The 26,599-nt window shown below is 41.1% G+C and overlaps 1 protein-coding gene across 2 annotated transcripts; it reads left to right on the forward strand.

Annotated features, from left to right (window-relative positions):
* Nucleotides 1–26,417, forward strand: naa15b (N-alpha-acetyltransferase 15, NatA auxiliary subunit b). Of its 2 annotated transcripts, XR_015101801.1 has the most exons (21): nucleotides 1–161; nucleotides 9,785–9,869; nucleotides 9,973–10,077; nucleotides 13,840–13,997; nucleotides 14,135–14,269; nucleotides 14,851–15,004; nucleotides 15,230–15,349; nucleotides 15,457–15,552; nucleotides 15,723–15,829; nucleotides 16,059–16,131; nucleotides 17,117–17,286; nucleotides 17,382–17,534; nucleotides 18,495–18,623; nucleotides 18,725–18,938; nucleotides 20,504–20,697; nucleotides 20,786–20,894; nucleotides 21,037–21,135; nucleotides 21,709–21,852; nucleotides 22,599–22,696; nucleotides 22,932–23,049; nucleotides 23,620–23,768. XR_015101801.1 is itself a non-coding variant. In XM_086119652.1 (20 exons), the coding sequence occupies exons 1-20, from the start codon at nucleotides 108–110 to the stop codon at nucleotides 23,815–23,817; spliced, it is 2,595 nt and encodes an 864-aa protein (XP_085975778.1). In that variant the 5' UTR covers nucleotides 4–107; the 3' UTR covers nucleotides 23,818–26,417. The 2 variants fall into 2 exon arrangements, 1 of the variants encoding a protein (XP_085975778.1); XM_086119652.1 differs by lacking the exon at nucleotides 22,932–23,049 and having other exon boundaries at nucleotides 4–161; nucleotides 23,620–26,417.
* The last annotated feature ends 182 nt before the right edge of the window (nucleotides 26,418–26,599 follow it).

The following is a 26,599-nucleotide window of genomic DNA, read 5'->3' on the forward strand; positions in this document are numbered from 1 at the left end:
GGGCCTGTCCGTCACTTGGTTCTACTTGTCTTGCCTGTTCGCGCTAGCATTAGCTAACGTTACATGTGCTGAGGTCGAGGGGGGAACTGATCTCATCTGCTGCTACAATGCCGACAGTTACTTTACCACCAAAAGAGAACGCTCTCTTTAAGAGGATTTTGGTGAGTTGCTCTCTTGTAGGTGGCATTATGGTAAGCAGGGCTATTGGCCAGTTTACAGAGTCACCGGTGGCACTCGGTCTGTTAGCACATGAGCTAGCGAAATGCAATCATATTGAATGGGTAAGCTAACCCGGCCCTGAACATCGCTGTCACTTGAACGTAACCAAAATGGTTGGCCGTTGCTTTGTTGTGGTGTTGGCTGTCGATTAGTGGCCATTTCGGCAAAACAACCCAAACGCGCTGATCAAGTGCACAGAATGTAGAAGTGTTTTGTGTTGAGCATCACCAGTTGGGAAGGGACGGTTTGTCCAAGAATGGCTAACAAGCTAACTAAAGCTGAGAGTTGGTCTCGTGGTACAAACTGTGGACTCGCACTTGGTTCTTTTGTTTTTTTGTGACATGTTCGTTGGATGCTCGGTAGCTACATTGAACGTGTTTTCGTGGTTTGTTTTAGCGGTGGGTGGTTAACTTGGAAGGATATTAACCGCCATAGATGCGTGACGTTCGCTAACAGGCTAATGTTAGCAGGATAGCTAGATATATCTTAATTCAACAATTTGGCCATTTTTCTCTCATCGTCTGATTGCAAGGCTTTGCTTTTATGGCTTAAAGGTCACCGCGTGGTGTTTAACGTCGTCTCACTTTCGGTTCAAGTGTGATCCGAGGGTTACGTTCAGAGTGAGTTGATTTATCTCCGGCATGATAGTGTCAGCAAATCCGGAGCACCATTGGGCCTGCCTGTCGTGCCTTGGCAGCTAGCAAGCTGCCACCCATGCCTTCGGCCCCGGTCCATGTTTCGAGCTGTGTGTTGTACGTTAGTCTTTTGTGTACACATCTTTGTTCTGTAAAGCCATAACAAATGTGTCCGTGTATATAGTGTAGTCGATCTAATCGGGATGCCTATATTGTCATTCGCTAAATGACTAGCGTTGCCTAACAGCATGGCTTGAGAGCTGGACTGCGTGCTGCCTGGGTTTGAACTGTCGGCACGTTCCAGTTTGACCTCCGTCTCACAGTTCAGCTCACGATACTACCATCCAGTAGCAAACACAGACAACATTGAGATCCTCTTCAAAGTAACTAACTCATTTGGCCAATACAGAGTTGTGATATAAAACAAAACGGTCAACACTAACTTGGACTTCACTTTGGATATTATTGGTTATTTTCTTTCAATTGGAGTAGATTTTTGTTTTGTGTTGACTCGGAAGCTCTGAGTTACTAATTGTAGTTGTTGTCATCGTAGTAGCTATTACTTGCTTTTGACATAGATGGCTCATGTCCTCACACTCTATACTGAAGTAGAAGGACAAATACAGTTGAAAAGAAAACAAAACCCCCAAAAGATTGGTAAAAGAGGTAACCGCCGCCGACTGAGCAATTCTCTTTGACATCCATGATTTCCAAAAACAATTTGATATGGACTCGTCAGACCACACACTTTGCCACTTTGTGTAAGTCTCGCTTTGATGAGCTCGATGCCATAGAAGCCTGTGGGGTTTCTGGTTGTTGATTTATGTCTTTCGCTTTGCATGGTAGCGTTTTAACTTTCATTTGTAGATGCAGCGACAAACTGTGTTCAACGTCAATTAAGGATACAAGATAAAGTTTTCAAGCCGATACTGATAAGTTCTTGTTTCTCAAGACTGATATGATAACCAATAACTTATTTAAATTTAGAGCTAACTGCCGTTTGTCAGTCCTGGAGCAAAAATACTCAGATTCGTCATAACCAAATATGACATCACTATTATAACAAAAATTAAACCCAAATCTGTTTCTTGAAATGGCCAGGTTTTTATTTTTATTTTCAAGAAAATGTTTTTTTGAATGGCTTATCAAATGTAAACTTTAGCCATAGTTCAGTGTTTTATAAAAACATACAGTAAATGAATATCAAATGATGTATCCCTTCAAATTAGTCCAGACATAGACATAATGTCTGAACATGCAAGTGCGTGAAAACGTGCAACAGCCTTCATTCCCTTCTAGATGTTATTTAACTTTACTGAAACAACTACTCAAGCACATGGGATTTACAATTTTCAAAAATGAAGGCTTCTATGAGTCCACTAACTCTTGGGTGCGGATTCATAAAATAAGATGCCTTTTATCTCCTTCCGAATAGCCTCTTTACCTGGTTGTACAATGTGACAGTGGCTTTTTGGGAAATTCACAATTTTTTAGGGGGGGCAATTCATACTATTTGCAGTTTGATTCAAGGTGAAACAATGAACACTGAAAGTATGTTCACAGTGTTATAATGACCTATTATTGTTGTTATTATTATTAGTTATTTGTGGTATTGTATTTTAATATTTTTTATGAAATCAAAAAAAATTGTTTTCTATCTATGCCAGCGGTGTATAGCGACAGACAGAAAAATCAAATGCTTTTCCATTCGATGTCAAAAGATCAACCTGTGTATTAACCAACTTTAGCCATTTCAACAGCAAATATATCAGCTTTGTGTTCAATAAAACAAGCCCAGGTTTCACATTAAGTATATTTGTGACTGAACTGAGACAAAGCCATTCTTTCAATATTCATACTTGTGATATTTTTGTTTGGTGGTTAATGTGAGATGTTAGCTGGCGCAACCATGTATGCTGCCATCTTGGCTAGCATTAGGGCTACTCTCCACAGCTGCGCCTCAAGAATAAATAAGAAAAAGAGTTCCACATGTCTGTGGGCCTACAGGACAGATGCGAACGGACCAGTTTAAAAGTTATCAAAAGCTCTTCCACTGTTAGTGTGTATGTGTGCATATGAGTGCCAACTCCCACACCGGTGAGCAAGTTGACTGACAGGAAAGAGGATGAAGCAGCAAGACTGATTGTTGGTGATGTATGGAAACAAGCATGCAAGCTGATTTATTAATTGCCGCGATAGGTTTATGTGTGCATTTTTATTTCAGCACATTTGATTTCTTACATAGTGAACAATACATTTCCAGTCCCGCTCATTATTTAGACGTGCCTGAATTAAAAGAATAACAAGACTATGCAGTTGCGTTGTTGGTCGTTGAGTGTGTCGCTCTGCTTATCTACAAATAACACTATTGGCTCATCAAATGCTATGCAGTGCATGGCACTGGGTGATAAGGTTGATACTGGTTCTCATTTGGCAAAAGAAAAAAAAATTGAGTACCCCTGGGTCGAGTGTACAGTAAATAAGTTGTTTAAATAGACCATATATGTATTGGTCCACCTGCTGGTAGGATCAGTGATGTGTTCTCTTGTTCTCTCTTTTTTATTTTTAATTCTTATATTTGATGTATTGATTTTTTAAATTTTTATTTATTCGGCTCCAAAATTAAATTGTGCAAAACAGGAGTATCCAATTTTTAAAATAAGATAAGAAAACCTTTATTAGTCTCGCAATGGAGAAATTCCTAATTCACAGCAGCAAAGTTATGAAAGGAAGAAGTAGAACAACAAAATATAGGAGCTGCTGGAAAGGCAGCCACTCTCGCGGCGCCATTTTGAAGTCAAAAATGAGAACCAAGATCTACTTTTTAAGCAGCCAACCACTTGAACTCGACCATTTTGGGGGCGATTGCAGCAGATGTGCAAATGTTTAACCGGTGGTGTGTTACTCTTGCAGCGTCCGCCCAATTCAGGTATCGAATCCGCGCCAACAACACGTCTCCGGTTTGAGAGCACAGAGCGCTGGCCAGTGAGCTAAAATTGCAGGCTGCCACCTCAGATCAGTACCTTATTTGAAGTGATCGGCAGTGATATTTTACGAGAACTCCCACCCCCATTTGAATAAAGAAAAAATGTAGTCGGCGTGAAACCGATGCAGTCTGCAAAATGGAGCACATACTAACCCAAAATATAATAACACCACACACAGCACTTTTTTTTCTCTCTCCCAATGCCCCTCATGTTCGATTTGGGTGCAGTCCCCCATCTGCCAGTCCGAGGGACAAGGCACATAATATGATCTCAAGGCTATGAATGAATGCCGACCTGGTAGCATGCACTGTATAACACATGGACTTCGGCTCGCCACAAGCAAGGGTGTGCCGAGCCAAAGGCGCGCATGTGAGTTTTATTGTTGTCTTCTTTTCCATGTGTTCTGGTCTATTAGTGATGCTCTTTTAGGACTGATTTGAGACTTTGGTAAAAACTTTGAAAAGACAAAGCACTTTTTAAAAATGACTACCGTATTTTCAGCACGAAAAATCGCACCCAAAAGTCTTCCATTTTCTTAAAATCTCACAGCGCCTTAAAATCCGGTGCGCCTTGTGTATGGTCATTCCGGTAATATGTCGACCCCAAAATTGCTCCTTGCTGGAGACGTGCGATAGAACACGGAAATAGAATAGCGGCAAGAGAGTTCAACGTTAACGAGTCAATGTTATAACTTGCTGTTGGTTCAGTGAAATGTGTTGCTGCTTTATTAAAAGTTTTTGTTGCAGCTCCGAAAAAAAGGAGAGCTGTGGTGTTGGCTTTTTAAAACACACACTTTATTAATGGTTTTCACAGTCTCAACAAATACAGGTATGTCTTAGTCCGTGCCTTCTCTTCTTCCGTTCGACTCGAGAGGCGTTCATGACCGCCTCCGAAAAACGTAAACTAACGATTGCTTCAATGAAACTAAAAAAAAGTGAAAATAATGCATCAAAACAAAAAATCAAGCGAGGAAATCAAAAAATAAATTCTATAGCCCCCCCTACAGAATTTTTGTGATTTCCGCGTTTGTGAATACACAACAAAGGAATAAATACCAAACACTTCTGAGACAGTCCAGTCTCCTACATTTCACTGACATCTGATCCTTCTGTTTGCATTTCCTTGAGCATAGCTCTATCTAGTGGATGCATTGTAGATTGCGTCTTATAATCCGGTGCGTCCAATATATGAAAAAAGTTACAAAATAGGCCATTCATTGAAGGTGCGCCTCATAATCCAGTGCACCTTTTAGTGTGGAAAATACAATACCGTATTCTGTTTATGATACTGATAGGAAACAAAACGGCAATAAATATTATTTGAAGGCTCAACTGTTATCATTGCAACTCTAGTACTGTCAGATACATTGTCAAGTGTGTGTGTACTGTATAGTGTGGAGTATTAAAAAAAAAGTTTTTTTTTTGTATTTGGATAAGCTGCAAGTCGTTTGGTTATGGGTGGAAAAAATAGTGTGTATTCCCTGCCTATTATTATTGCTATGAATATTATTATTTCATTATTATTCACACATACAGTTGATACTGTGACTTAGTAAACTCACTTGCCAAGGGGCGGAGACACCAGAAATCTAGGGGAAAATTTGGATAACTGTAATTTTCCTGCCACTTCCACATGACTGCTGTATTCTTGGATCTCTTGATTCAGAATTGATCTGAATGTAAACTCTTCAAAAATCTGTCATGAGGAAAGAATGTTTGACTGTTGCAGTAAGTGTCAATGAAAATTATTACTTCAACAACATGGCTGAGAAGTCATTGTTGAATATACCACCCACAGTCATGGTTTCATGAAATAAAATGCACACTTATAGTACAAGCGGGAACGTAAAAGTAAAAAAAAGCAATGTTTAGAATTGTGAAGGATGAACATTTTTTTTTCTGCTATTGTGCTCTTTAGATTTGAATGCGTAGGGCCATTAAGTGAAGTATGTAAAACGGTGTTGGCCACCTGTGACAAGAGCTCACAAATCAGCGCATGAGATACATATGTAGATTTTTAGATAGTACAGTGAAACTCTTCTACAACGAAACCGACATGGGTGAAAATACCCCCTTGTGTGCAAAAATCTTCATGCATGAACGCCATTCCCACTTTTCTACTCCCCCTACAATGAAAAGTCCCCCAGTTTCGTAATACGAAATCTTTTTCCCTGTCCTTGCCTCGCAACGAGGTTCACTGCAACGAAAACAAGCCTTCCGCAAAAGTCTAATCCAACTTCAGCCTGCCAGAGTCTTCGCTCCGCAACAGCAACCACCACACTGGTTTACACATGTGCAGTCGTACAGGAAGTATTTTTTGTTAGTTTCAGACGCAGCACGAACGTTGCATTGCTAAAATGACTACAAAATGGACCTTTGCAAACCAAGGAGTTAAGAAAAAAAAGCTTTAAAGCTTAAAGACAGGATAAAAGTAATAAAAATGAGAGATGGAGGAAGCAAAGTAAAAGACATTGTGCAAGAAATTGATGTCCGTGAAAGTAAATGCTGATCATAAATTTCGCAATTTCTTTGCCATTTTTTTCTTTCTACACTGGCTATATGAAGTGTCAAACAAGTGTATGCTCATACTTATGCACTATTGGAATAAAAATAAAGAGTACACATATACGTTGTCTGTGTGTGTGGGTGTGTGTGTGTGTGTTTACATCTGAGATAAAAATTTGCTATAGTGAGAAGTCCCCTGTTGTGAAAAATTTCTTGCTGTAAACTGGATTTCGTTGTAGAGGAATTTCACTGTATCCCAAAGCAAACCAATGGCAAATGAAATAGCATGGTCGAAAATTAAGCTGAGCAAAATGTTGCTTTTTACTTTACTTGATCCTACGTGGACTTTGTGTGAGTGTGTTGATGCATGTGCTGGTGCTTATTGCCATCACTTCAGTGAGATGTTGTCCCCTGGTCATCCCTGAGAAATGTTCAGGCCATGCCCCTGCACTAACCTACTGCTACTACTTGCTGTATCAGTGATTGTTTGTCAGTTTATCATGGTGTTTCTAAATTTTGGAGTTAAAGCTCCTTTGACGTGTTTAGCTGTGAGAGTGATGTCTGATTGGTGGAATCCATGAACGTGAGTGTGTCCCCAGCTGGAGCAAATTAGTGTGAGTTACTGCATTCAGTTAAAAAAATGTTGAAGGTCATTTTGTTTTATGTTTGTTTAGCATAAGGTATGGTCAATAGTAACTTGTTTTCTCCTGAGCATTTCTGTCAGTGTTTTGACATAAAATTATCGCCGCAAGCTAGTGCTCATCTGTCCTGTTCCTGCAGGGTCTGACATTCAGGCTTTGGAGTTGTGCCCCTATCGGTGGGTGTGTGCCTGTGTAAATTGACAGATAGCTGAACAGACTCCAAGGGAAAGTCAGAAGCTGGAGTCAAGTGGACTGAGCATTACTGTTGTCTTCATTCTCTTGACAATACTACAGTAAATATTCCCATCCCCGGAATTCTATGGAAAGGAATATCCTTCACCCGGAATAAAAACCTATGCATTAACATTTTGACTACGATATTACGTGTTACCGGAACTTGCGTAAGCGGAAATCCCACTACCCGTAACCCGGATGGAGGTGTAATGCCGCGGGAGCTTAAATACACGTAACGCCCACCTGATGCGACGGAAAATGCATAACGCTGAAACAAGTTTTCACTTCGCGTTTTTCGATCATCAGATTCTAAACGACGACGTGTAAGTGAGTTTTTATTGCCGTGCGTTTTACTGTAATTGTGAATGATTTTAACTTTATTCACTTACGTCCTGGAGAACGCGGCACTAGCTTAAAAGCAGCACCCACTCGACATGACCGAAGAAACGTGTTCGCTTCGCCGTTTTCATTCATCAGATTCGAAACGAAGACGTGTAAGCGACTTTTTATTGGCGTGCGTTTTACTGTAATTGCGAAAGATTTTAACTTTATTCACTTACGTCGTGTAGATCATCGAAACGTAGAAGAACTGTAACGACTGGAGCGGAGCTTGTGAAATGCATCCGTTTGAGCGAGGCTGGACACAAAGTTAAAAAGATTCAGCAGACACTTGGAGTCGGAAAGACGCAAATCTATGAAACTTAAAAAAACAAGGCATCGATTCAACTCCTCATGACAAGCCACCATCCAGCAAGGAAGCAATGCAAATGGCAACAGAAATCCTTCAGTATGCACAAGAATTACCAGACATCGGTGATCAACGGGACAGTTACTTGCAACTAGTTGCAAGTAACTAGCAGGCAAACATTGTCTTAAACCAAAGAATGCATCCAACAAAACAATCCAAAATACACATTTTTTTCCCAAGACAGAAAAAAATAAACATTAAAATACTGTATGTATTTTACTGTTGTGATTTTTTTGATACACCTGTATTGCAGTTTTTGTTATATGAACAGTTTTTGGACAGTATATTTTTGTATTTTATTGATTGTGTTGTTACACCCCAGAATCAGAATCATCTTTATTGGCCAAGTATGTAGAACACACAAGGAATTTGTCTCCGGTAAAACACGCTGCATTAGTATCGTAAACAACAAAATCATTGAACCATTTTAGAGTAACCAGTAGTTTTGTAGTACCATTTTGTAGTACAAGAAGAGTGACTACGTCAGTGGCTGTTTAAGGAGTTAATGGCTAGAGGGAAGAAGCTGTTTAAGTGTCTACTGGATTTGGTGCGCATGGATCTGTAGCGTCTGCCTGAGGGGAGTAGCTGGAAAAGGTGGTGGGCAGGGTGCGGGGGATCCAGGAGGATTTTCCGTGCCCTTGTCTTGATTCTTCCAGTGTGCAAGTCCTCAAGAGTGGGTAGGGCGGTGCCAACGATTTTTTCCGCCGTCCTAACTGTCCGTTGAAGTCGGATTTTGTCCTTTTTTGTGGCGGCCCCAAACCAAACCGTGATGGAAGAACACAGGATTGATTCGATGACTGCCGTGTAGAACTGTCGTAGCACCTCCTGTGGCAGGCCATGCTTCCTCAGCAGCCTCAGGAAGTACATCCTCTGCCGGGCCCTTTTCAGGATGGAGATGGTGTTGACTTCCCACTTCATGTCCTGGGAAACTGTGATTCCCAGGAACTTGAAGGTCTCGACGGTTGACACAGGGCAGTTGGATAGTGTGAGGGGCAACTGTGGAGAAGAATGTTTCCTGAAGTCCACGATCATCTCTACAGTCTTGAGCGTGTTCAGCCCGAGGTTGTGTCAGCTGCACCAGAGCTCCAGCTGCTCCACTTGTTGGCGGTACGCAGACTCGTCGCCATCTTTGATGAGACCGATGACCGTGGTGTCGTCTGCGAACTTTGAGTTTGACAGCTGGATCTGTTGAGGTGCAATCGTTTGTGTAGAGAGAGAAGAGCAGTGGAGAGAGGACACATACCTGTGGGGCTCCAGTGCTGGTGGTGCGTATTGTTGATGTTGTTGCTCCCAGTCTCACCTGTTGTGTCCGTCCCGTCAGGAAGCTGAGGATCCACTGGCAGATCGTAGGGGACACACCGAGGTGGAGAAGTTTGGGGTTGAGGAGTTCCGGGATGATGGTGTTGAACGCAGAGCTGAAATCCACAAACAGAATCCTTGCGTAGGTCCCTGTGCTGTCGAGGTGCTCGGGGATGTAGTGCAGACCTATGTTGACTGCGTCTTCCACAGACCTGTTTGCCCGGTAGGCAAACTGGAGAGGGTCCAGCAGGGGTCCGGTGACGTTCTTTAGGTGGTTTTTAGGTGCATTTTGTCAACATACTTGCAGGTTCATAAAGGACATGTACCATGCTCATTTCCCAAATGAGGAATTTCTGTTATCAGGACAAATTGGACAGCGCAAACACGAGTCCGTACTAGAGAATATTTACTGTATTTAGTTTAAAACAAAAAAACAAAAAAAACAATTTCCTTCCCTTGCTTGCAGAGTTTTCTGTGCTCATGCGATCTCAATGTCTTTTTTTTTCTTCTCCACCAGCGATGTTACGAGCACAAGCAGTACAGAAATGGACTCAAGTTCTGCAAACAAATCCTGTCTAACCCCAAGTTTGCAGAGCATGGAGGTTGGTAGCCAAAGTGCATGTGTGGCTGTGTAGATGCATACATCAAAATGTGGTTCTTTAACCTGGTGGTACCTATTGTTCAGCATCCTGTTGTCCTTTCCAGAAACCCTGGCCATGAAGGGCTTGACCCTGAACTGTCTGGGGAAGAAGGAAGATGCTTACGACTTGGTGAGAAGAGGACTGCGCAATGACCTTAAGAGTCACGTCTGTATCCTTAAATACTTGTCAAGTGGATTTCATTTGTTAAATGGTTGGTGGCTTTATGTTCACCAACTCAACCAGTGTGGGCACTTAAGGCTCCTGTGGCAAGGGGCCCTCACAGCAACACGGTTTGTCTCAACAACTGGGTTCAAATTTCAGTTTCGTCCTTTCTGTGTCACATACGGTCGTGTGTAGAAAAAGTAAGGTAAAATACCTGTTTATGACGTCTGTGTTTCAAAAATGAATAACCAGCAGCAGACATTACAGTTCGGTGGCGTCGGATGGATTCAATGCAGAGTCACATCTTCTCGTCTGTCTAAACATAGGGACAAATTCATCTTGTTACCATACAAACACAATTCCAATGAAGTTGAAACATTGTGTAAACATGAATGAAAACAGAATCGGGTTTGTATGACCGCTGGCAACTTGGTGCAAAGTTGCCATTTTCAAATCAATTGAACGGACGGTGCATATTTATTTGTCACTCCTCGAGCAGCGCACACACTGTCATCTCAGCGCACACACTGTCATCTCTGTTTGTTTGACATGATAGTAGATTGTGTGTTTTTTTAAAAAAATGTTTTTAATACATGCTATGTCGAGCAAAAAAAATAAAAGAGCGGTCGGGCAAATATTTACAACATGGATTCACATGCATCACGGAAAGTGATGGGACTCAGTGTCCTTTCTGTGTGATTTGTCATGCCAAGTTGAGCAACTCAAAACTGAAGGAACAGTTCTTGAATCATATTTTTATTTTTCACTAATGAAGGGGTTCGGTGAATGTGCATATGAACTGGTTGGGTTCGGTACCTCTAACAAGGTTAACCACTGTACTAGATACTCGCCTCAAGGTCTCGGGACGGAAACCTCACTAGAGATGACATGCATCTAGTGTGACAAACTTTAATTCCAGATTTGCCGTCACTGCCTGCTCTGTATGCTCTGAACCTCTTCGCTCCCCTCCGCTCTCAATGACCTGTCAAATAACAGCCTTTGCAATCAGCTAATCGTGCCTTATCAAATTGTGACTACCAATAGATTGCAAATGCAATTAATCGGTCAACCCTAATCCTTACACAAGCCAAAGCGTGTCCTAACAACTGACATGGAATTCCTCTTGGGAACAAGCTGCTCGCTTAGTCTCACTGTCTTGAATTTTCCTCAGTGATGCTTCACATGGCTGCTTTTTTCTCTGCTGCTGGCTGCCTTCAATCTTTGTGACACCTGGCTGCCTGTCATGCAATTAGACAACTCATAGTGTATTTTAAGGGGATGCTGTCTTAGTAGAGAGAAAATAACGGTGGGTGGAGAGGGACAAAATACTGATAGGACATTTTTTACATCAGAAGCTGTAAGTCTTTTTTGATTATTTGGCAATTAATCACTCAGCCCTCGTGTCCTATAATTTGTGTTGGTGCCAAAGATACACTTAAGCTTGTGGTTTGTGACAAGCATTTTTTTGAACAATAGGATAATGTGTGAGGCCTCAGAACATTGTGTACCTGAACACTCAATGAAAGCGCTTGTCTCAGTGGAGTATGGTCAGCAGATTGCTTTTTTGCTCTCTGTAACTTCCAAAACAGAACGTCTCAATAGGGATTATTTACTTATCTCAAACGTCACATAGTTAACTTTTTTTTTTTTTTAACATTACAATATATGGACCACCAGGTAATATTTTTTTTTAATTTGAATCAGTTATTTAGAAACCTGTCATCTTGGAGTCCATGAAAATATCTCTCTCTCTCTCACCCTCTCTCTTTCTCTTTATACATATATAATTACTTAAGTATAATCAATACATTATTCCCCTCGATTAGGGATGACCCGATCATTTAAAAAAAATAAAATAAAAAAATTGTGCACTAGTCAGACTGACTTGATTTTTAGGAGCGGTAAATCCTAAGTCTTGATCCGTTACCTCTGCAATGCGTTAAGGTGGGAAAACAAAGAGCTTATAGAGAACCCCAATTCACATGGAAGTTAAGACGATGTGCTAAACAGAATATAATCATTTGCAAATCACTTTCCACCTATTTTGAATGTACTAGCAGGACAAGATATTTCACCTTCAACTGCTAAAGTTTATTGTTTTGAGCAAATACTTCTTAACTTAGAATTTTATGGCTGCAACACATTCCAAAACAGGTGGGTCAGGGTCATGTTTCCCATCGTTTTACAGGGAAACTCTTTTTATACCTACCCAATCATGGCACCCGCCTCTTCCCAGTTAGCCCGTTCACCCAGGGGATGTCCCAAACAGGTGTTTGATGAGCATTCCTCAATTTTCTCAGTTTTTCCATTTTAGTAACCAGAGTTTTATGAAATTCACTTTCTTTTTCTCCACTAAAACGAGGAAATCATGCTTCTTTGTGAAACTTAACATATGAAGTAGAGCAGTGACCTTTATGCTGTTACTTGTTTTTGTTTTTTTTAAACTCTTGTGGCACCTCTAACATCGTAACAGTAGTTTTAGCATCTAAGCCAGCTAAAACAATATTTTGCAATGGCTTCTGATAGCAAAATAATCGTGCTTAGCGATATACAAGCGCAACTCACTAGAAGGCACATTTGTCACATGCTCATATTGTTCAGTCACTTCTGACATAGTGATCATCATCCGCACCATACATCCAAGGTCTCAGTTATACTTGATCACATTGATGATAAATATTCACTTCCACTACTGATGGAGAAAGACAAACTTAATATTTCATGTTTCAAAGTTTCATTTCAGCATATGCATGATTGACCCTGAACTCTTAAGTTCTCACAACCTTTACACAATGGAGCACACAGAAAAAAGGGCCAACTTGAGCTGAATGAAGCCAAGGCCTCATTAACTGATAATGTCGACAGGAAGGTTCAACTTCGGGAGGGCAGCATGACAAGATGTCCTTCGGTGTGTTGCATTGTCTAAATTCATGCGAAATCTACCCATTGAATTAACAAGGTATCCATTGTTTGCACCGGAAGATGTTATGGCCTCCAGATGTCCACTGAGGGGCATATCGGTGGGCTGGGCTGGGAAGCGCGACATGCAAATAAGGAGGAATGTTTTTCTGATATGTTACTTGTATTTTGAATATCCTGTGCATAAAAAGTGGTCAGCGGCGGTGCGAAGGTGGGGTTTCGGTCTGAGAGGAAACACGACTTGTGTTACCTTCGAGGAACTCCGCCCCCTTTGCTGATCAGCAAAAGACAATCTGTTCCTGAGTTAAGACGAGTCTTTTCAGAGTTCAAGATGTTCTGGTAAATTCCCTGACAACTACCCTCAACAACACATACTCGAAATCCATACATATGCATTGTCTGTTCAAATGATTGCTTCAAATTGTCCAACTTGCATCCGTTGTGCAGGTGCCGCCATGACAGAATGTTCTCACTAGCCTGTTGTATAGTCCCAACCAGAGCTGATCTCAAATTTAAAATGCTGCCTTATTGCTATCTACTGGCAATTGTGCCTCATTACCATTCTTCTCAAGCTTGGAATTGACAGTTGAGCCGCATCAGACACTCCTCCAACCCTCCCAGTGAGGGGGAAAAAAACAAACAAAAACGTGATCACACGTTCTTGGCATTAATTGTTTGGATTCCAACAAAATCTGAACACACAGCTTTGACACTGAGTTAACGACACTGGCTGCTCCTTGAAAATGGCAGATCTTCACTCAGCCCAGCTGCAAAGTCATAGACGGGGGAAGCTGTTGTGTGTGTGTTCTGTTATCCATTTCTATTTTCCTTAACTCCCTGTGCCTCTCAGGCTGGCACGTATACGGTTTATTACAGCGCTCTGATAAGAAATACGATGAGGCCATCAAGTGTTACCGAAACGCACTAAAGTGGGACAAGGACAACCTCCAGATCCTGAGAGATCTGTCCTTGCTGCAGATTCAGATGAGAGATCTGGAAGGCTACCGGGTACGTAGCACAGAGCAAAAGCTTCAATAGAAATTCCCACCAGGTTTAGATACTTGAATCTCTTTAAGTAACAAAACATCACACTGTTAGTTCTGCTATGAAGATCAGTAAACCTGTGTTCCTCATTGTTCCTGTAGGAGACACGGTACCAGCTGTTGCAACTGCGCCCCGCTCAGCGAGCTTCCTGGATCGGCTATGCCATTGCCTATCATCTCCTGGAAGACTATGAGATGGCAGCAAAGATCATTGAGGAGTTCAGGAAAACACAGCAGGTTTGGCATCCTATTACAAACATGCTCACGGGGCAGACCTTAGTATCTGTCAGCTTTTCCTTTGGATCGATAGCACAGTTTAGTGGTATGAACAATGTCCACCAGCTCCGTTGCATACTTCCAATCTTGCCGGTGATTGTACTTTCCGCTAAACGTATTGCTCCAATCACAACAGCAGGTAAAGGAACGGACAGAAATAAAATTGAGTCCTTTAACTGCCCAAATATATGATTGAATATAATGTGAAACATACGATTAAATTCCAATAATACAGCAGGGTGCCTCAATTGACCATTGCGGTGCACCACCTTTCAGTGTATTGTGTTGCTAGACAGTACAGTGAAACTCCTCTACAACGAAACCTACATGGGTGAAACTACCCCCTTGTGTGACAAAATGTTCATGCATAAAAGCCATTTTCTTCTCCCCCTACCACGAAAAATCCCCCTGTTCCGTTATACGAAATCTTTTTCTCCGCTTTTTTCAACTGCGACCCCCTCCTGCTCACCATGACTTGTGCACCTTACTCAGCAGTTTCCTTTCTGCTTTTCTTTGTATGTCAAATGATGTGTTCTCTGTAGACTTCGCCTGACAAAGTGGACTACGAGTACAGTGAGCTGCTGCTTTACCAGAACCAGGTGCTGAGAGAAGCGGGTCTTTACAAGGAGGCTTTGGAGCATTTGTCAAACTATGAAAAGCAGATTTGTGACAAACTGGCAGTGGAAGAGACAAGGGGTGAGTCATGTCTATCAATGTCACACTGACTGGACATTTGACACTCTCCCAGCCAATCTGTAGTTTCAACATTGAAATGTTGACATTTTTGCTCCAGTAATTGGAGCTAAATGGATGTACTGTCTGTGTCATTAGTGGCTGCAGTGGGTGTGGGTTTTATTTTAAAATGCTTCATTTGGAATCAGTTCAGTTCTGGGCTCAGTTGTATATGTGTTTCTCCTTTAGGGGAGTTGTTATTAAAGTTGGAGCGTCTGGATGAGGCTACAGATGTCTACCATCGCATGCAGGAGAGGAACCCAGAGAATTGGTCATATTATCACGGTCTGGAGAAAGCACTAAAACCAAGTAAGATGTTTTTCCATGAAAATAGTCAACAATAAAATAATTGTTCTGTAATTGAAACTGTATCGTCAATGTGATAAGTTTCCATTTCTTTTTGTGCAACTTTTTAGGCAGTGTGGAGGAGAGATTCAAGGTCTACGAGGATGCTTGGGAGAAGTTTCCAAAAGGCCTCGTCCCTCGCCGGCTCCCCCTCAACTTTCTTACTGGTGTGGCAAATAATCACCTTTCTTCTGAGAGACTAATAGTAACTCCAATTCTAACATGATGTACCGTAAATTATGGGAACAGGCTAGTAGAGGGAGATACTGTACTTGTACAGTATGTTTTATTTTTCCCTCTCTAACAACCTCCATCACGCCACATCTTTATCTCGTAGGTGAGAAGTTCAGAGAGTGTCTTGACAGGTACCTGAGAATGAACTTCAGTAAGGGATGTCCACCTGTCTTCACCACCCTGAAATCTCTTTACAACGACAAGGAAAAGGTGATACCAATAGTTCAGCGATGACAGCTATCAATGTTTGAATGACACATTTCTTCCTCTTGTTAAACATACACACACTACCAGTCAAACGTTTTGACACACCTCGAGAAAGGCGTGTACTAACTGTTGACTGGTAGTGTCCATATTGCACTAAAGGTAACAAAGCAAACATTTCTTCTCTTTTATTGAATAACTTACTGTTTTACAAGTTAGTACTCCTTAATTGCAGGTGTCAATTATAGAAGAATTGGTGGTCGGCTTTGAGACCTCCTTAAAAAGCTCCAGACTGTTCAGCCAAAATGGTAAGAACAAACACATGAGCGAATTTGAAATGGAGATGTGTTGATAGGAATTGTCCAGCTTTCAGCTTGATTATCCTCAGTCAATCAGCAACATTAAAGGGGGCTGTGTGCAGTTTTAAAACTGTAAGCACGATTTCAATGTAGCCTCGCTTCGCTACTTTCTCTCCCCTCTCGAATCTCTGACCAAAGGCACGCCCCTCACTGACATGAACGTGCACGAGACATGCACTGTATGAAGTGCACTGCATAGAAGTCAACTTTCGAGCAGCCACGGCTGCTTTTTTGGGAGCATGAATGACTTGGAATGGACTGTTGCTGTAACGCTAAATGCGATGAGTATTAGTTTTAAAGATCGAAAATAGGTTATAGACTTACCTGTCAAACAAAGTTGCTAATTCCCCTTCTCTTCTGAATCGCCTCCTTATGGCCCTTTCATCTATGAAAGTCAGCCTCTATGTGTAATGGAGGTGAGCAAAAGTGCTAGATGAATATGTGATATTCACTCCCCTGATGCCCTTTAGGTCACTGGCAGCTCTGACTTTTTCCCTCCAAGTTCAGTGCAAGGCGAGAGAGGTTTGGCCAAGAGGGTCAGGCAAATTACACCTTGTCGGTCAGACCTTGTGTCTCTTTTGGGATGTTTCATCTCAGGCATGACGGTTTCTTAAAAACCAAATTAAAGCTGAGCAAGAATGAATGAATAATTTGAACTTTTTCCAGAAATGTACTTACTCCTCCCATCAGTGACAGGAATCTGCAAATCAGTGTGATTGTAGTTATTGTGGATTTATTTATTTCCCTTTTTTAATGATGAGGGATTTAGACGATGAACCGACCCAACAAACTGCAAACAGTACTCGTACAAGAGGTGCTACTTTTGGAGTCGCATAGCTCTTCCAATAATAACTTAGCCCAATTGCCAATGGGTATTTCTCATTGCTGTCTGATGCTTACTTGTATAAACTCAAGTCTTCTTGCTGTGTCGCAGATGATGGTAAAGAGGAGCCACCAACCACATTGCTTTGGGTGCAGTACTTCCTGGCTCAGCACTACGACATGGTTGGCCAACAGACACTGGCTCTGGAATACATCAACACAGCCATTGAGAGCACTCCAACCCTAATCGAACTCTTCCTTATCAAAGCTAAGATTTACAAGGTAACCTTTGCTGCGGCGCAAATTTTCCTTCTGTGTTTGTGAATTGTGAATTGTCCTGTATAAAGTTGAGGTGTTGAATGTTTATTCTCTGGCAGCATGCTGGGAACATCCGAGAGGCAGCCCAGTGGATGGATGAGGCACAGGCTCTGGACACTGCTGACAGATTCATCAACTCAAAGTGTGCCAAGTACATGCTGAAGGCTGGCATGATCAAAGAGGCGGAGGAGATGTGCTCCAAGTTCACACGGGTGAGAAAGCATTCACAAGTACATGCTGAAAGCAGCTTTGGGATGAGTCGATAAAACATTTCTTTTACACACGGACAAAATTGTTGGTACCCCTCGCTTAATGAAAGGAAAAACCTGCAGTAGTCGCTTACAGTAAGTAACCTGAATGTGACAAATGTAGTCATAAATACAACAACCAAAGAAAATCAGACAAAGCTTCTGAATTGTGGTTCACAAGAATTATTTTCAAAAACAAACCTATGAAACAGGCCTGAACAATAATTATGACTGACACCCCTAACTTCATAATTGTTGCATAACCGTTTTAGAAACGAACTGCAATCAAATGATTTTTGTAACTTTCAATGCGCCTCTCAGCAGGTATTTTGCCTCACTGTTCATGTGCAAACAGCTCCAGTTCTCTCAAGTTTGAAGGGTGCTTTCTCCAGATGGCATGTTTGGGCTCCTTTCACAGATGTTCAATCGGAATTAGATTAGGGCTCATGGTAGGCCACAGATTGAAATTATTTTCTGTGACCACTGTCGGTTTTCGTTCATTGGCAGATGGGTTCCATTTTTGTGTGTGCGTGCGCGCGCGTTTGTACATCACATCACTACCAAAGCTCACGTGTTCCGTTTTAAAATGCCCTTTTGTTGCCAATGCCATCTTTGCATTGCAGCTCACACAAACGTGCTTTGAATGAGAATAAATAAAAAATGGATCCCAATCCCACACAAAATGTAATACCGGCATTTTTTTGTCTTAATCGAAACTAATTATAATCTCACGCTTCACTATTTTTTAAATATATTTGTTTTTATATTACTCGTAGATGAAGATCTATTTTGAAGTGATGTCAAAGTATAAATAGTCAATAGAAATACACCATAAGGCTCTCCAATGTCTGCATGTCTTGTTTCTTGTGGCTTGGACATGGTAACAGAATGTGCCATTCATGCCTGTGTTTGGTATTTGTCCAGGAGGGCGCATCAGCAGTGGAGAACCTGAATGAAATGCAGTGTATGTGGTTCCAGACAGAGTGTGCACTCGCCTATAAGGCTATGAACAAGTATGGGGATGCTCTCAAGAAGTGCCATGAGATTGAAAGGGTAGGTTTGATCAAACAAGGAGGATGTCTTACAGTCGTTTGTCATCTGTATTTTTATTCACTTCCATGTCACATTGATTCATGTTGCCTGTGTTTGTCCAGCATTTTGTGGAGATCACAGATGACCAGTTTGATTTCCACACCTACTGCATGAGGAAGATGACGCTGCGCTCATATGTGGACCTGCTGAAACTTGAGGACGTGCTTCGGATGCATCCCTTTTACTACAAGGCTGCCGTCACTGCCATTCAGATATACCTGAGCCTTCATGACAATCCTCTGACTGATGACAGCAAAGAGTTGCAGGCCGACACTGGTAAAGAAAACTGCTTTTACGTTAACGTTCTGTTAATGTGCGAGGGTTTCAGCAACATCAAAAATACATTTTCAAATCTCAAAAGGCTCATGGGCCTTTTTCCGATGTCACTACAACTGGCAACTTGAAAGCTGTGTCACATGCATTTTGTCGTTTTTTTGTTGTTGGGTTTTTTTTTGGCATGTGCTTGAGCAGATCAATTCATCAAAAATGTAATTTGATTTCAATTTTGGCTGATCACAATCTTAAACATGACAATCAAAGAAAAAACTGCGCTCAGTGGTCTTTTCAAGTTCTCGAGATTGTGAAAGTACCCTGAAGGCACCCTTTTGCCTGTGCAGCAAGTGTGTGATGTGTATGTGATTCTGGCCTCCTTGCGCGTTCTTTAAAATGTTAAATGACACCTCAGTTTCATTTAATTGTAAAAACTAAACAACATTGTCACACGTTGTCTATTGAAATACAAGATGTGCTTTGTTTTAAAAAGTGCTCATGCTAAAGTCAGTGTAAAATCCCTTTGACATACTAGAAGGAAATTAACATCGACTTAAGGGAGTGATGTGTGTAAAAATGGGGGAATTAAAGGTTCTTTGTAGGTTGTGACTTTTTGAAGTTGATTCAACACATTTTTATGGTCGCACCAACACATATTTGACATGTAGCACAAAATAGGATTGGCCTGTTAAGTCCCAAGACATACAACAACAAAATAATATAAATATGACAAAGTGAGGCTCACCACCTCAAGGACCACGCAAGTAGCCTGCAGGCCTGTTTCAAAATATTTCACCAGTGACGGATTTTGTGATATTTTTTTTTCTTTAGTAATGTTGTACGAGTGAGTGTTGAAAATGTGAGCATCGGTTAAGACTTACAAAAATATTTATTTCTTGTAATTGTTGAGAGAAAATGTGAGCAATTTTTTTTGGCAAGTGTGGATCCAACTGGTATCTCTTGGGATTAATCAGTAGCTCAGGGAGATTCTCATCCAAGGTTTGAATGTGTCCAAAGAAGCAATACAGCAAAGGTGTGGGTGCAGCACAATGAAGATGGAAGTCCACATGATATTTTCACAAAGTCATTTTGGACTTAACAAAACCAGAGTGTTCAAGACTAAAGTGTTTAACTTTAAGGGATGAATTGCCATAACGGTATGATAGCAGTTCTGAACAATTGAGTTTCAGTCGTTGAATAAATACTAAATGTTGAAATCAATGCAACATACTTTTGATTAATCATGGTAATCAAATTTTGCGCGATTAATTTTTTTCCTATTATCACCAGACTCTAATCCCAATGTCAATATGAATGATTCAGTATGTCGATTTAATTTAAAAAAAAAACAGGCACACTTAAGACTTCATCATAAAAAAAATTATGAGCCGTGAACATTATTTTGGTGGGTTAAAAAGAAGCTCAGCATAGACGGTAATGTTGACACTCATTGGATCGTGGAAAATCGGCAAAAAGTGTTAATTGGTGAAACCAAAAAGGTTATATAAATCTGGGTTGATTTGGGACTTGTCGGAACTTTACAATGATTCTTTCTTGTTCATCTCCTCCAGCTAACCTGTCGGACAAAGAGCTGAAGAAGCTCAGGAACAAGCAGCGGAGAGCCCAGAAGAAGGCCCAGCTGGAGGAGGAGAAGAAGAATGCAGAAAAGGAGAAGCAGTTGAAGAACCAGAAAAAGAAGAAGGAGGACGATGACGAAGAGATTGGGGGCCCCAAAGAGGAGCTCATTCCTGACAAATTGGTTAAGGTTGGTTTTAGCGTTAGATCGTAGGACGTTTCGGATGTCTCCGCAATCTACGGTGATATTGACCGTTGTGCTGACATCATGTGTGCAGGTAGAAAATCCACTGGAAGAAGCAGTCAAGTTTCTGATACCTCTCAAACACCTTGTCAAAGATAAAATTGACACACACCTACTGGCATTTGAAATCTACTTCAGAAAAGGTTTGTGATTTCACTTCAATGCAATAGTTCCGTATTTATTGTGTGTTCTGAATATCATTGAACTTATTAAAACAGATTATACTGTTGTTTATCCCGCAGTATTTTGATTTTTTTTCATTGGTTATGCATATGATTTCCTCAGAAAAATACCTATTGATGCTCCAATCAGTGAAGAGGGCGTTTGCCATCAACCCAGACCACCCATGGCTACATCAGTGTCTTGTGCGCTTCTTTAAAGGAGGTAAAATCAGTCAATTAACAATTCTGGTATATTTCTGTCCAACTGTTCCTGCTGTCTATAAAGTCGCCACCACAAGTATTGGAACGGGAAGGTCAATTCTGAGGTCCCGGCCAATTAATCAAATGGCTAAAAATTCATCTGATTATGGCCCTTGTTCTCTTTTTTTTTTTTTTTTTTTTTTTAGTCAGCCGATTAATCTGTAATAAGACCGTAACCCAATAGCATGTGCATTTTACCTTCTGAAGCCGAGACTGAAGGAAGAAACAAAATAGAACTGAAGGAGGCTGCAGTAAAGGCCTGGAAACGCCTTTGCAATGAAGAAAGCCACAGTCTGGTGAATTCAATGGGTTGCAGGCTCCTGAGGTGTGGAACACATCTATTTACATCACATATGTAAATAGCATGAAATTAAAAGCCGGACTTCTCAACTTTTGTGTAATATTCTTCGTTTGATCTGAAACCCAAATGTCTCCATAATACAACCTTGCCCTTCCAATACTTTTGTTGGAGATTGTGTACTTCTTGATTTAGCTTCCATCATATCTTACATACTGCCTTCTTCCCTTTCTTCAGTCTCGGAGAGCAAAGAGCTGCCTGACGTGGTTCGGACAGTCTTGAAGCAAGAAGTCACCCGGCTGTTTGGCGACAGCAATGCAAAGAGCTTCAACCAGGCCTACCTCTCCAAACACTCCAACTCCATACCACACCGATTGGCTGGTATGTTTTTTTTTGTTTGTTTGTTTTTTTTAAGGGGGGCGGAAGAGGGGGACACTTGCATCTAGTGCTCTTCAATGTACACAAAACTTTATATCATGATGTACATCTTTTTTATGTTGTTCAATGATATCCCACGAGAGGAATTTTCCATAAAAAATGTATGTTTACCATATTTTATATCGGAAAAACAAATACAAAGTTAGCATCATTGCAACTTGCAAATGTGCATGATGAAAACCTGACTATTGATTGCGGCTTTCATCCGGTGGCTGCTGCCTAATTATTAGCAGCTAAATTGCTTTTGTTTTCCTGGGCAGGCAGTGCAAACTCTGCTCACATTTTCATGCTTTCGACTTCATCCGGTGCGACATGTTGAAATTATTAACATGTTTGTTGTATTGCATTATTTTTGACCCTGTTTCTGCTGCGACTAACGGAGCAAAAATGCTTTCACAGCCCGCAGCTGGTCATGTTCTATTCCGATTCTTAATCATATATTCATCCAGACCGACTTATATTGCGCTTTAAAAGGTAATCGATGAGGTGGTTGGGGGTGAGGAGGATTGATGCGCTGCAAAAAAACCCAAAAAAGGTTGGGGAGGTGGTGTCGGTAAAAGGGCCGCGGACCAGTGGTTGATATAAGCAATCGAGGGCTACATCGCACGGTAGATGTTTTTATATCGCGCTTTGGTAGAACTAGCATGCACATAATCAGCTGACAAAGCAACCTCCTGTTCTTCCTGCAGCTGCTAAGATGATGGTGTATATGGACTCGTCGACACTGTCTAAGGCAGTTGAATTGGCCACCGCACTCGATGAGTCACTCAACAACAGATCTATTCAGGTATGTTTATTCATAGAACAAGGCTCGAAATAAGTGGATTTTCAACTGTATTCTCATTTTGAAAGTCACAATTCACATTTTGCGCTTTAATCAAACACTTTGAAACACAAAACCGTGAAGGGCGTTTATTTGGCAAAACACGGAGCTGCCAAATGTTAGGGAAATCAATGAACGCTAACTACCCGTAACACGTCGTGATTGTTCCGAATATTTTATTTATTGTTTTAATCATCAGAGTGGCCGCTGTTACCGAGGGCTTTAGTTTTCCCTCTGTGTGGGACTCGGAAGGTGGGAAGCGCACCAGGCCTGATGAGTCCATCATAACCAGTTGGGGAAGAGAACCCCATTATTATGTGAGCCTGTCTTTACACCAAACTGAAACATATTACCACATCGTACATATGAAGTGTCACTTGTCAACGAGCCACGAATCACACGTTGTCAGCTGGCTTGCGACGTCACTGGCTGAGCACAAGGCCATCATAGCCAATATATATTTAAGGAAAAAGGTGTTGATTACGTAAAAAAGGGAAACCAATTGGTTGTTTGTTCTTAAGTAAAATGTATTAGGTAAATCATTTTGCCTATCCGAATACACATTTATTAGTTTATTTTTTTTTTATAAATTTTCAGCAGAATACTCAAGTACTGAAACATTCGATAACGCAAGTCATAATTCAACCTCCTTGTTGTTGTTTTATTTGTTTATTGTTTAAAACCATAGCTCCAAGCCCATGATATTAACCTGCAAAAAATGTAACCTCAAAATTAGAAAATTGCTTCTTCGTCATTTATTCGCAAAATTGCTCCTCAAAAGAAAAAGGTTATTTCGAGCCTTGATGGAGTTCTGTCCCATCATCGCAATGTATGTCAATTTAATGCCCTCAATGAACAGAGTTTGACATCACTGCTTTCTTCCTCAGATCTGTACAGAGGTCCTGGAGAATCTTCGGAGTGGCTACCTGAGCGACTCGAAGGAGTGTGCCGAGTCATACCGTGCAGAGTGTCACAAGCTTTACCCCTACACATTAGCTTTCATGCCCCCTGGATACGAGGAGAACACCAAGATCGCTAATGGAGACGTTTCCACAGAAACAGAAGAGCTGGCCAATGAGATGTGAGCATGACCAGACAAAGGGGGATGAGAAAAGGAATAGGGCCTTGCACAGAGCCTTGTGGTACGCCTGGCAGTAATTTTATAGAGCCAGACACACGGGAAGCGAAATAGATGTTTCGTTCTTCGGCTCAGCTTAAATTGGGTCTGACCCGGCATGGCTTGGCTCTTTCCCATATGCTGAAAATCAGGACTGTATGCGTGTGTGTATGTAATGGGTGTGAATGAGTCTTGAGCATGTGTGCGGTTTTGTTTATTTGTGATAAAGGGGAGGAAGATTAAAAAAATGGCCATTTTACTTTTTTAATATCGCAACCGACCACACTGAATATTAATTGGGGGGGGGGGGGGGGGCACAACAGTTATTGGCAAATGTTGGAGTGAAACTGACCTGACTGGTTTCTCTGAGATGACAACCACTGGAGTTTGACTCTGCCGCTTCCACCAGCCCATCGGTTGTTTCTTTTACAAGCAAAGCTAATTTAAATAATAGAAATGGGACACAGCTGTCACTTGGGAGCAATCGTGCGTTCAATGAGTTTGATCCAACGGGTCACCAGGAATCTGAGCAGAAAGAATTGATGAGGACTTGGAAGTAGATGCTAAGGACATCCATCAAGCACAGGTGGATTTGGATCTGCCGCAACAATCATTTGAGCACCAGTGGGCAGTCCTTCTACTCACCACTGCACAGCAGAGTGTGACAACATGACCTGGAAGAAGGCCCATGCTCCCCTTGTCGTTTTAATATTATGGTCTGTTACTACAGAGCGGCTCGTAGCATAAAATGGAAACTGCAAGGTTGTGTTTTGTCTGGTTCTAAATACACTGCTACTACTACTACTCGACATGTTCACATTTAGGAGAAAGTATTGGATCTAAGCAATATCATAGATGACTCCTGTCCATCATTCAACGGTCATGATTTTACGTTTGGGTCAAGTGGTCTCATCATTTTTTTTTCTGTGTGCATCTACACTATAACTCATACAGGAAGGGTCTTCCATCGAAATCCAAATGACTCTTTGGGAGGTCAGAATTTGTCATCCAAAACTGTTCCCTGGGGTCAAACATGATGCAAAAATTTCAGCACCCTAAAGTTGATCAATTTTGTTTTGTTGGCCCATTTCCCTTATTTCTTGCCCTTCTCTCTAATTTGGGTTAATGTGAAAGATGAAATCTGAGATGGCATTTGTAAGATATCTCTGGATTTTTGTATTAAAACCAAACAAAAGTAAACTTGTTTTTTAATTTTTTTTGTTAGGTTTTTTTTTTTTTTTTTTGCAATTATTTGCATCTGTTGATGTAGTCAGACTGATGGTATCCTCATTCTCGGGTCACTGATCAAGCGCTGATCTTTGTCAAAGAACTTAGTTTTCTAATAATGACCCAGTTGCAAGAACAAGTATGTGAACCCTTTGGAATTCCCTGGATTACTGCATAAATTGGTCATAAAATGTGTTGTGATCTTCATCTAAGTCACAACAACAGACAAACAGTCTGCTTGAACTAATACTACACAAATTATTATATGTTCTCATGTTTTTTTAATTGAACACCATGTAAACATTTGCAGTGTGGGGCGGAAAAAGAATGTGAACCCTTAGGGTAATGAGCTAATTGGGGTCAGAAGTCAGCAACCTGGAGTCCAATCAATGAGATGAGATTGAAGGTTTTGGGTAAAGCTGCTCTGCCCTGTTAAAAACACACCAGTTTGGCTTTTCTCAAGATGCATTGTCTGATGTGAACCATGCCTCGCACAAAAGAGCTCTCAGAAGACCTATGACGAAGAATTATTGACATGCATAAATCTGGGAAGCATTACAAAAGTATCTCTAAAAGCCTTGATGTCCATCAGTCCATGATGAGTCAAGTTGTCTATAAATGAAACTAGTTCAGCACTCTTGCTACTCAAACAAGGAGTGTGCCGTTCTATAAAGATGACTGCAAGAGCACAGCGCAGAATGCTCAGAAGGGTGAAGAATCCTGGAGTGTCGGCTAAAGACTGACAAACGTCTCTGGTTTGGGGCTGAATGCTACCTCAGGACCTGGACAGATTGCTGTCATTGAAGGAATAATTAATTCCCGAGTTGACTAAGACATTTTGGACAAGAACTCAAGGACATCTGTCCACCAATTGAAGCTCAACAGAAGATGGGTGATGCAACAGGACAATGACCCAAAGCACAGAAGTACAGTACAGTATATCAACAACAGCTCCCTGGTGAATGTTTACATGGTGTGTTCAATAAAAATACATGAGAACATACTGTTTGTGTCGTATTTGTTCAAGCAGACTGTTTGTCTATTGTTGTGACTGAAATGAAGGTTGCAACACATGACCAATGTATCCAGAAATTAAGATAACACATAGGTTTTCTTGCAGCTGTATGCCAGGCTTAAGTACAAATGAAAAATGTTGACATACAAACTTTTGAGTCTACCATAACAGCCCATGTTGTCTCTGTCCCGTTTCTGTGTGCACAATTTACATCATCTGTTGTTACACAACAGAATGTGTAAAACTCAATGGGTTGAAACCTTTTTTTTTGTTTGTTTGGGGAGGGATAAACACTCTACATGTTAATAAAAGTATAAGTCTTACAATTCGTCGCACCGATGTTATTTTTATTTTTGGTGGTCATTCTTACGACTGTGTGGAAACGTTTTAGATAGTTGTGCATACAGGTGCGCTGCAGAGGGCAGCACAGCAAGAAATTGATGGCTGAACACTTAAAAGGGGTTGTATGAAAATCCGTTTGAGCATTTATTTGATTTCTTTTCCAATC

Source organism: Hippocampus guttulatus, chromosome 9 (genome assembly GCF_054856545.1).
Source record: "Hippocampus guttulatus isolate MCC_2025c chromosome 9, RoL_Hgut_1.0, whole genome shotgun sequence".
NCBI classification, from domain to species: domain Eukaryota; kingdom Metazoa; phylum Chordata; class Actinopteri; order Syngnathiformes; family Syngnathidae; genus Hippocampus; species Hippocampus guttulatus.

Excerpts from the sequence above, each read along its gene's own strand:
- naa15b (XM_086119652.1), top strand. The coding sequence starts at position 108 with ATGCCGACAGTTACTTTACCACCAAAAGAGAACGCTCTCTTTAAGAGG. Across the intron at positions 17,535-18,494 it reads TGTGCTCCAAGTTCACACGG|GAGGGCGCATCAGCAGTGGA; the intron begins GTGAGAAAGCAT and ends GTATTTGTCCAG. Across the intron at positions 18,939-20,503 it reads AGAGTTGCAGGCCGACACTG|CTAACCTGTCGGACAAAGAG; the intron begins GTAAAGAAAACT and ends CATCTCCTCCAG.